The sequence below is a fragment of the Salmo trutta genome, chromosome 6, assembly GCF_901001165.1.
Source record: "Salmo trutta chromosome 6, fSalTru1.1, whole genome shotgun sequence".
Taxonomy (NCBI): domain Eukaryota; kingdom Metazoa; phylum Chordata; class Actinopteri; order Salmoniformes; family Salmonidae; genus Salmo; species Salmo trutta.
The window spans coordinates 28,869,777-28,880,724 of NC_042962.1; the positions used below are offsets into that span (position 1 = coordinate 28,869,777).

The following is a 10,948-nucleotide window of genomic DNA, read 5'->3' on the forward strand; positions in this document are numbered from 1 at the left end:
TCTTCTGACAAATAAACGCAAACTAGGACTGTAGTTTGCATTTGAAAGACATTGATAATTGATATGCAAAACCATTTCCCTGTGTTTTCCCAATTCTGCGTCCCCATTCTGCGTCCCCATTTGCATCCCTGAGCTGCTACCGGTCTGTCACTGTCTGTGTGGCTGATGCTCAGCGGCCTGCCTGCCTGTCGACGTTGTGAGAAAGCATTTTTCCACCTGACAGCGTTTGTCTGTGAGCGGGCGAGACGACGGGTCATTTGTGACACGGTAATGTGTGGCACCGCCGCAGCAATGACTGTCAGGGTCTGGATCAAAACAAACGCTGGCAATGTCATGAGGAAATTTCCCCAGTTCTATTGCTAAATGAACATAGATCAAGTTTGCTTTGAATGATTCTAAAAATCAATCTGATCTATCAAAAATAATGTTGTTTAAAGGGGCAATCCGTGATTCGAAAAACAACAGAGTAGTCACCTCAGTTAAAAAATAAGACTACTTAAATGAAAGCTACTTAGTGCCTTCGGAAAGTATTCAGACCCCTTGACTTTTCCACATTGTTTCGTTACAGCCTTATTCTAAAATGTATTAAAAACAAAACAACTCAGCAATCTATACACAATACCCCATAATGACAAAGTGAAAAATATTTGTACATATTTTTTAAAATAAAAAACAGAAATACCTCATTTAGATAAGTATTCAGACCCTTTGCTATGAGACTCGAAATAGAGCTCAGGTGCATCCTGTTTTCATTGATCATCCTTGAGATGTTTCTACAACTTGATTGGTGTCCACCTGTGGTAAATTAAATTGAAGCCCCACTCTGTCTATATAAGGTACCAAAGTTGACAGTGCATGTCAGAGCAATAAGCAAGCAATGAGGTTGAAGGAATTGTCATAGAGCTCCGAGACAGGATTGTGTCGAGGCACAAGGGTACCAAAAAATGTATGCAGCATTGAAGGTCCCCAAGAACACAGTTGCCTACGTCATTCTTAAATGGAAGAAGTTTGTAACCACCAAGACTCTTCCTAGAGCTGGCCACCCGGCCATACTGAGCAATCGTGGGAGAAGGGCCTCGGTCAGGGAGGTGACCAAGAACCTGATGGTCACTCTGACAGAGCTCTAGAGTTCCTCTGTGGAGATGGGAGAACCTTCCAGAAGCACTCCACCAATCAGGCCTTTATGGTAGTGGCCAGACAGAAGCCACTCCTAAGTAAGAGGCACATGACAGCCTGCTTAAGAAACAAGATTCTTTGATCTGATGAAACCAAGATTGAACACTTTGGCCTGAAAGCCAAACGTCACATCTGGAGGAAACATAGCACCATCGCTACGGTGAAGCATGGTGTTGGCAACATCAAGCTGTAGGGATGTTTTTCAGCGGCAGGGACTGGGAGACTAGTCAGGATCGAGGGAAAGATGAACGGAGCAAAGCACAGAGATCCTTGATGAAAAACTGCTCCAGAGCACTCAGGACCGCAGACTGGGGCGAAGGTACACCCAGACTTGAACTCGATCGAAAATCTCTGGAGAGACCTGAAAATAGCTGTGCAGCAACACTCCCCATCCAACCCGACAGAGCTTGAGAGGATCTGCAGAGAAGAATGAGAGAAACTCTCCAAATACAGGTGTGAGAGCTTGTAGCGTCATACCCAAGAAGACTTGAGGCTGTAATCACAGCAAAAGGTGCTCCAACAAAGTACTGAGTAAAGGGTCTGAATACTTATGTAAAAGTGATATTTCCGTTTTTTTTTATACATTTGCAAAAATGTAAAAAAAATCTGTTTTTGCTTTGTCATGATGTGTAGATTGATGAGGGGAATAAACTATTTAATCCATTTTAGAATAAGGCTGTAACTTAACAAAATGAGGAAAAAGTGAAGGGGTCTGAACACTTTCAGAGGAAGGGGGAAGTCTTCAGATACACCCGCATGCCCATATTCATGGATGGTGCAGTCCACCACCTTACACACCAACCTGGCAGCAACCACCTTAATCATGGCGATCTACGGAAAATATAATTATTAGGAAATTAACAGGGGTAGCAAGGTTTGTGCTACCTAAATAAATTAGCGAGCCTAATCCAGCCATCCTTTACAGAATCCATATTTGGACATCCTCAGTCTCAGCAGGATTTATGTCAGTCCCCTCCTTCTATGATCAAAGCCCCGTGAAGAAGCATTGATGTCACCATTGTTTTGCTTTTCAGACAAGAGAAAACATTCTCTTAATAGCGCCAAAGCCAAAATAATAAGTTCATGTATTATGTATATCCACTTAGCATTTTCACTGTTCTCTGTACATTATTAATGTTATTTATCCGTATCCAGCTCCCGCGGAGAGAAACAGGAAGTGAAGATGTAGCAGTGAGGAAGCTATTCCCTACAAAGTGCACTACATAGGGAGAGAGACAGACATCAGAGTTCCGGTCAAAAGAAGTGCACTACATAGGGAATAGGTGCACTACATAGCAGGGCCCTACAAGTAGACCATATTTCGCTACCTGGAATTGTATAATTTAGGAGCACCAGTACGCCTAGAAAAATGAAAGATTCGAGCTTTAATAGGTCAAAACATTTTCATTGTGCTCCTAAATTTCTTTGTGTGCGCCTACATTTTTCAACTCAGGGGCACACGTGCTCCATGTAAAAAAAATGTCAGCGTAGAGCACTGCATAGGGAATCGGGAATACAGGTCTCAGGATGACCCTGGCTGGGGGACCGTTCGGTGTTGTCTAGGGCTTTGATCATCCACCCATGGGATGTATTTGTGCCTGGAGGACGTCTCCCGTTTCTCCGAAAAAGCACCGGGGCTGAGTGGTGTCCTGGAAACAAGGTATTCCGGGACACCACTTCTGTCATAACTCCTTACACTGACGGTGGTGTGTGTGTGCGCTGCTGTGACAGCTACCAGCAGGGCATCAGGTGTGGGGCCGAGCGCTACTTACAGCCCCGCAGGACTCGGCATTGTGGGTAAATCTCCCACGCCGTGGGTCTGATAGAACACAGGCATTGGAGTGGCGGGATAGTTGTGACAGAAAAACATAAGTCACACACTTGGACTTTACACTCAAATGCGCACGCCCGCAGTGGTGAATAGGCTTCAGGTTATACTCCTGTTCCATTCTCACAGCTATTCCAAGTTATTTCAACTCCTGATGACTGTACGTGGTACTGAAACCTTATCATCAGGAAAGGCCAATGTGTTTCCTCGCATTCCATTGCCTTGATCACATTAGTAGAATAACTACTACATTACTTGTCTAGCTCTGATCCAGGGCGTTACGTGCAGATTCCTGAAGCTGAACCTTCTGTGTCAGCGAACTGCACGTCACCCCTGGACCAGAGCTACTATTTGTCCAACCATACAGTATCATGGCAGTGAGGAGATGTGATATGATAGGAGACGTGAGCGACAACCGAGGGGAAAGCTGATCTGTTCTGTATTCCTGCAGTGTCTCCTCAGTCCGTCTGACCTCAGACACCGGTCACGCTGTCATAATTATTCTGACACATACCCCCTCTCTGTTGTCTCCCTTCTCCCCCTTATTAGATCGGACGTTGGCCGCTCATTCCCTTCCCTTGCTCCCTCACTCACGGTGTGCATCCCAAATGGCATCCTATTCCCTATATAGTGCACTACTTTTGATCTGGACCCACGGGGCTCTGGTCAAAAGTAGTGCACCATGTACGGAATAGGGCGCCCTTTTGGGATGCAACCATGTACTCATCTACCCTCGGGTACATCATCCATCCACCTCTATCCTCCATTCACCTTATTCTCACCTCTCCTGTCAGGGTACCTCAGTGCAGCTCTCATGCCACCAGAGGCTGATAACACGTCAATCATATTATAGAGTCCCATTATAGGGATACTGTGGATGACTCTGACTCGCTCTGTGGTTCGGTTTCGAGTTCAGATAGGGATAGGCTAGCTGGGAATACAACCTAGTGTGTGTGTGTGTGTGTGTGTGTGTGTGTGTGAGAGAGAGAGAGTGCATGCGTTGGTGCGTGCCTGCGTGTGTGTGTGTGACAGATCTGAAAGTATCTGTGTATGCCGGTGACAAGTAAACAAGTGACACGAGAGAGCCATATCAGACTGACCTTTCCAAGCAGGAAGCTGAAGGCTGTAATTCATATTCACAATTCATGGACATTTTCTGACGGTTTCAGACACACATTTACATACCGAGGGGGTCTGTTTCAAAACAGGCACAGTCTTTAGGCGATATTACATTTAGTATCAAATCAATGAAATAAAAAATGGATTTGTCACATGCTTCGTAAACAACAGGCGTAGACTAACAGTGAAATGCTTAGTTACGGGCCTATCCCAACAATACAGAGAGAAAGAAAATAGAGAAATAATAGAAAAGTACAAAATGTAATAATAAAAGTAATAATAGATAATGAGTCTTGTCTATATACACGGGGCACCAGTATATATATACCAGTATATTTAGTACTGTCACATAACAGTTTGGGAGACAATTTGGGAGACAATTACACGGTTTGTTCCGCTAATTAGGTGTGTGTTAGCTGTTTCCTGGCGGTCCTGCTGCCCAGCGTATCCAGGGTGTGAGCAGAATGCAGGGTCAGCAGGAGAGTCGAGTCTATGGCCAGGCCACACTCTGCTTTCCAGTGGGCCACCACCTCCTGGGACACAGATACACAGCACAGCAAATAGATCAGACATTCATTCAGAGGCAGAGAGACATTCAGACAGACGACAAAATAGCCAGACAGATTAGCAGACATACAGACTCACTCGCTCACAATGCACAGCTCATAAAATGCTCATGAAACGTTTTTTTGTTGTTGTTGACAGTAACTCAATTGGACCTCTAGGTGTCAGTAATAAAGCTGTTTATCCAAGCAACGTGTTTTCCTCAATTTAAATGAAATTTTTATCAAATATATTTTCCAATAATGACTTATTATGGTTTCTCTAGTTATACAGTTGCTGTGCGTGTCTGCACTGGCTGAGCAACTCAAACATCCCGTGGTTCCAAATGCAACAACATTTAACATATATTACTCGGCCATGACAGAGCTGAGAGCCTTCACTCCTATGATAATCTTATAGCATGAGGTAAATCCTAATATCATACCCTCAATACTTCATTTTTTTGATCATCTTAGTGCTGCTAAACACAAATTTGTGACCATAAACATTTGGTAAATAGATAGATAAGTTGCCTATGCCAGGGTATTGAGCACTATTCAATTCCCAATCACTGTCCCTTCGCAAGCTTAGCGCTAGCTAAATGGTGGGCTGCTATCCTAAACATTTGAAGATAAACTTGACACGGTAGAATATTGAGCACTATTACGTTTATCTCAGCTCCAATACTGACAGATCTGACAGTGTCTGCATCCTAAATGGCACCATATTCCCTATGTTGTGCACTACTTTAGACCAGAGCCCTAATGCTACAGTAGTCCTATGCCCTGGTCAAAAGTAGTTTACCATGTAGGGAATATGATGCCATTTGGGACTCAGAGGGTGGCATATTAAAGGAGATAATCCCATTGGCTGTCACTAAAATGAAGGATTCACGCTGAGTCACTGCTATTGGCCCAGACTCTGCCATAGGAGTACATTAAAGACAGGACATACTGCCGAATATGACCTGATGCCTGTTCTGATGCCTCAATATGGGCCGGGAAAATACTGGTGCACTACATAGGGAATAGGGTGCCATTTGGGACACAGCCACAGATTTATTAAGAAGGGAATATTCATAGACAGGAGAGATCGATCTTGCATATTAAAATAAGCTGCCGGCATAGAGAAGTGAGGGAGCAGCAATTCAGCTGAACAACACATCTGAGAGACATGGAGATGGGACTGATGTGTGGTGCTACTGATGCTGAGCCAGAGTTGAACTTGGTACTATCACTCAGACTTTGTACAGCTGCGATAGCCCACAACCATTATGAATCTCACTCCATCCACAATGATGCACAGCGCTTTGTTGTTGTCTTGTGAGGTTAAGCAGCCACACTGACAAGCACCGCCCACCGCTTCCATTGACTTTTAGCAAGCGGTGGCTAAAGTTAGCTCTTTCTTTCATTCCGTTTCTCTGATGCCAAGGTCGTTGATGGCTGGGAGGCAGACACTGCTGTCAGAGGAGAAGAGAGCAGAGCAGGACAGGAGAGAGGGCAGCTGTAGTGGTATAGGGAGATGGCAAGCTCTGAATCTTAATAAGCAAGAGACTTCCAGGAAGAAGGGAGAGGTGAAACGGCCGTTATGGCTATGAAATATTAAGTTGAAGAGCTGGTGTGTGATGAGCTACTGGGTACAAAATGGCCGTTCTGGCATCACCCAGGTGGGCGCTACAGAGGGGTAGAGGGTGAAGTGAGTCGACCAAACCACCTTGCAAAGCTGGGTTTGATTACAGCCTGCACTCTGTCCCAGGACTAATTGAGCCTGAAGTAAAAATCCTTCCTTCCTTCCTTCCTTCCTTCCTTCCTTCCTTCCTTCCTTCCTTCCTTCCTTCCTTCCTTCCTTCCTTCCTTCCTTCCTTCCTTCCTTCCTTCCTTCCTTCCTTCCTTCAAATCAAATCAAATCAAATGTATTTATATAGCCCTTCTTACATCAGCTGATATCTCAAAGTGCTGTACAGAAACCAAGCCTAAAACCCCAAACAGCAAGCAATGCAGGTGTAGAAGCACAGTGGCTAGGAAAAACTCCCTAGAAAGGCCAAAACCTAGGAAGAAACCTAGAGAGGAACCAGGCTATGAGGGGTGGCCAGTCCTCTTCTGGCTGTGCCGGGTGGAGATTATAACAGAACATGGCCAAGATGTTCAAATGTTCATAAATGACCAGCATGGTCAAATAATAATAGTCACAGTTGTCGAGGGTGCAACAAGTCAGCACCTCAAGAGTAAATGTCAGTTGGCTTTTCATAGCCGATCATTGAGAGTATCTCTACCGCTCCTGCTGTCTCTAGAGAGTTGAAAACAGCAGGTCTGGGACAGGTAGCACGTCCGGTGAACAGGTCAGGGTTCCATAGCCGTAGGAAGAACAGTTGAAACTGGAGCAGCAGCACGGCCAGGTGGACTGGGGACAGCAAGGAGTCATCATGTCAGGTAGTCCTGAGGCATGGTCCTAGGGCTCAGGTCCTCCGAGAGAGAGAAAGAAAGAGAGAAAGAAAGAGAGAATTAGAGCGCATACTTAAATTCACACAGGACACCGGATAAGACAGGAGAAATACTCCAGATATGACAGACTGACCCTAGCCCCCCGACACATAAACTAATGCAGCATAAATACGGGAGGCTGAGACAGGAGGGGTCAGGAGACACTGTGGCCCCATCTGACGATACCTCGGGCAGGGCCAAACAGGAAGGATATAACCTTCCTTCCTTCCCTCTCTTTCTCTCCCTCTCTTTCTCTCCCTCTCATTTTCTCACTCGTTTTCCCTTTCACTTTCTCTTCAGTCCTGCGGTTACCAACAGGAGCTAGGTGTGGAAGAGTCTTTCAGTTGTGCTGCTGTAGCAACCAAAATCTGAGAGACTTACCGTCTGGTAATGTCTGAAAACAAGGGTGGGGTTGATACATCCAGTTAACTGATGATAACATTGCTATACACTTCCCGCGTCTCACGCCAGCTGGCTTAACGTAGTAAACATGGTAGTGGAAACGTTTTTTTGTTTGTTATGTATTTGAAGAAAAGTATATCTCCAAAGGTTACTAGGCGGTGGCGCTGGATTTTGCTGTGCACTGTTTAGGCAACACACCTAGGCAGAGACGATTCATCTTTTCCAGTAACTGGGCGGAGGGAGAAAGGGAGAGCTAGGAACCTGCCTCTACTTTCCAGAGAGGAGAAGGAGAAACAGACCACCTGGAGGAGAACAAGCAGTTCTGATTACAGACGCTAATTAGAGGTCTGAACCCTGGTAAGGGACACATGGTCTAATCCTCAAATGGCACACTATTACTTATATAGGATAATGCACTACTTTTGACCAGGGCCCATAGGACTCTGATCAAAAGTAGTGCACTATATAGGGAATAGGGTGCCATTTAGGACACAAATTTGGAACTGAGGAGAAATTGGGAAAATGTGAACTGTGGGGAGTTTAGAATTTATATCCTTCTAACTTGCCGTCTTGCTCTGTCTCTCTCTCTCTTTCATGTGCAAATCCTGGCCACATCTTAGCCTTGCAGTTAACTGTGGACCACTGAAATACAAAGACAGACAGCATTCTACACATCATCATCTTCAATGACTGAAAGAGAACCTTCTGTCAACTGCTCTGCTAAAACAATATAGACCTCACAGCCACACCAAGGTCTCTGAGCCACAGAACTTTTTCCTATGCCAAGTTCAACCCCCCCTCTGGAAAAAAAACCTTCTTGTTCCACAGGTGCCAGGAACACATTAGTTTTCATTCAAGGCTAAATCTCGGACTGGACATAAATAGAGAGCTGTAGGCCAGCGGAGGCTGGTTGGCAGGGGGAGAGGAGTGCGTATTGAATTTGGAAAGTCATAAATGGCAGTTTGAATACCACAGAGTGGGTGGTGTTTTAGAGAGGCAGACCCACTGGGCACAGACGTCAGTTCAAAGTATATTCCACGTTGGTTTAACGTCATTTCGTTTATTCAGCCAGTGTGTGCCCAGTGACGATAAATCACTTAGAGGTCTTAGCTGGAGAAAGAAAACGCACGTACTCAGTCACACACCCTTCTGTATAGAACCTTCTCAGCAGGACTGAAACATATCAAATTATACCCCAATCAGACGAGTGACTTGCTCCTAACTACACAGGACCCAGGGGTTTGTACCCAGAATACAAAACCAAACAACAAACAAAGTATTATATCTATCCTCTCAGTCTATTAGACTTTTACCCCAGCAGGAGGCTGTCTGAGTCCAGACAGACAGAAACAGTGTGGAACATAAGCAATTCAAAAAATGACTTTCACCAGTAGGTTATTGTTACTGAATGCTCAAACTATTTCTGATGACATAAATACGCCCCACGATACTAAGAGATATGTACCCCAAATTCCAACGGACTCCGGACATTGTTTGTGACAAAGGCTGTGTTACCTACCTGTTTTCATCATTATTTGACCTGCTCTTGCACATCACGATGGCCACCTTGCAGTTTGGGTTACTAGCAGCTGGAGGAACAGTCAGAAACATTAAAACAATAAACTCCTCCACCTCTCACTCTTAGAAAAAGGGTTATTCGGCTGTCCACATAGGAGAACCTTTATTGGTTCCAGGTAGAACCCTTTTTGGTTCAAGGTAGTGGAACCCGATTGGCTTCCAGGTCAAACCCTCTGTGGAAAGGGTTCTATATGGAACCCAAAAGGGTTCTACCTGGAACCAAAAATGGTTCTTCAAATGGTTCTACTATGGGGACAGCCGAAGAACCCTTTTAAGGTTCTAGATAGCACCTTTCTTTTTTGCTAAGAGTGCACAGGAGTGGCCCTAAACTAACAGAGATGGTTTATTTTCAGCTTGGGCTGTCTGGACTCTGGACATATTATTAACCAGGAAGCAAACATTTTCACACTCCCAGAATATACAACCTTGATTATTTGAGTATTGTGGACTGGACACGCACGCTCAACGCACACACACACACTTAGTGGCCCTTCTGCAGAGGGGTGGATGGAGCTATTGACAGACAGATAGTGTAAAGATGTGTCCCAAATGGCATCCTATTCTCTATTTAGTGCACTGCTTTTAACCGGGGTAACCAAGCAGTGCAATATGTAGGGAAAAGGGTGCCATTTGGGACACATCCCATAAGTCATCCCAGCTGAAACCACATCAGTCCAGTACATGCTATATTTGAAACTTTTCAGTTTCCCCTTTGATCCTTTGTCTTGTTTCTCTTACAAACTACACAAACTCCATGGTTTAGCTGGTGTGAGTGTGTTATTGATAGTGAAGATATGTTGAATGCTTATTATGGCAGAGTAAATATGGCTTCACTGTTATATTATGACAGTGAAGTCAATAGAAACACTGATGAGATGAAAAACAGCCACTAGAGGGAGATATCTATCCTTCCTCGTACAGTGAATGATGAAATAAGAATGGTGTAGTGTGAAGGTGCCCCTAGATGCTGATCTTGGGTCAGTTTTGCATTTCCCCCAACAATGGTTAAGGTTAGGATTGTTTGAGGGGACGCTGATCCTATATCTGTACCTAGGTAGGGGAAACCTCAGCTCGGAGCTGATAAAACGAGTACAAACAAAATAGACGGTATTATAAGTATAATACTGTTTAATGTGTAATGGTAAATGTAACATTACTGTGTGGCTCTGACCAGGAAGACTCCAGACCGTATGTAGCCTATAACTAGGACCTGGAGTTTTTCCTGGTCAGGTCACGTGGTTAGGAAAAACATGGGGCCAAAACAATATGGAAATGTCTCAGGAGTGGAGTGGGATGGAGTTCGACTCTGGAACGCAGAGGTCCAAGAGAGCCCCTAGGGCGAGGGAGGCGAGGGGATGAGAGGTGACCCAAGGCCTGGTTTCCTGTTTACGGTCTTGCTCTGGTGACCTTCCCCTATACCCGGTGAATGATGTGAGGTCACCGACATATGGACACCAGATCATTACAAAATACCCCCCCCCCCATCATATTGAGCATGTACATTCCGTTCTGCTGCTGACGTTATAGCGAATTGATTTTAAATGCATCCAGCTTACACTTGGAAATGGAATAATTGTTGTGGCAAAATGAATAGTCAGGTGTGTACTGAACAAAAAAGTTTGCTATTCCCAACAGACAAGAGCATGACTCCATCAGCTTGAGAATATGCCTGGAATGGGAAAGGTACACACACACACACACACACACACACACACACACACACACACACCATAAAAATTCCCCTGTGCTAGACAGATACTTTACAAGATTTTACAATTTAGTGTGAGCATAAAAGTGCAACTATGTACATAAACAAACACAC

At 44.7% G+C, this 10,948-nt stretch overlaps 1 protein-coding gene across 4 annotated transcripts in view; it reads right to left on the bottom strand.

The window, feature by feature from the left end:
- Positions 1–4,094: 4,094 nt before the first annotated feature.
- Positions 4,095–10,948, bottom strand: part of acad11 (acyl-CoA dehydrogenase family, member 11) — a 54,363-nt gene continuing 47,509 nt past the window's right edge. Inside the window, exons 4-5 of one of the 4 annotated variants that reach the window (XR_003878753.1) lie at positions 9,068–9,137; positions 7,096–7,128 (exon numbers count right to left, since the gene is read on the bottom strand). Coding sequence is in view for 2 of the 4 variants with exons in the window: in XM_029756094.1 (XP_029611954.1) it covers positions 4,614–4,656 (43 nt within the window). In the remaining 2 variants the exon portion in view is untranslated. Of the gene's footprint in view, positions 4,657–7,095; positions 7,129–8,012; positions 9,138–10,948 lie in introns of those variants that run through there. The other 3 variants (XR_003878754.1, XM_029756094.1, XM_029756097.1) reach the window with 3 other exon arrangements.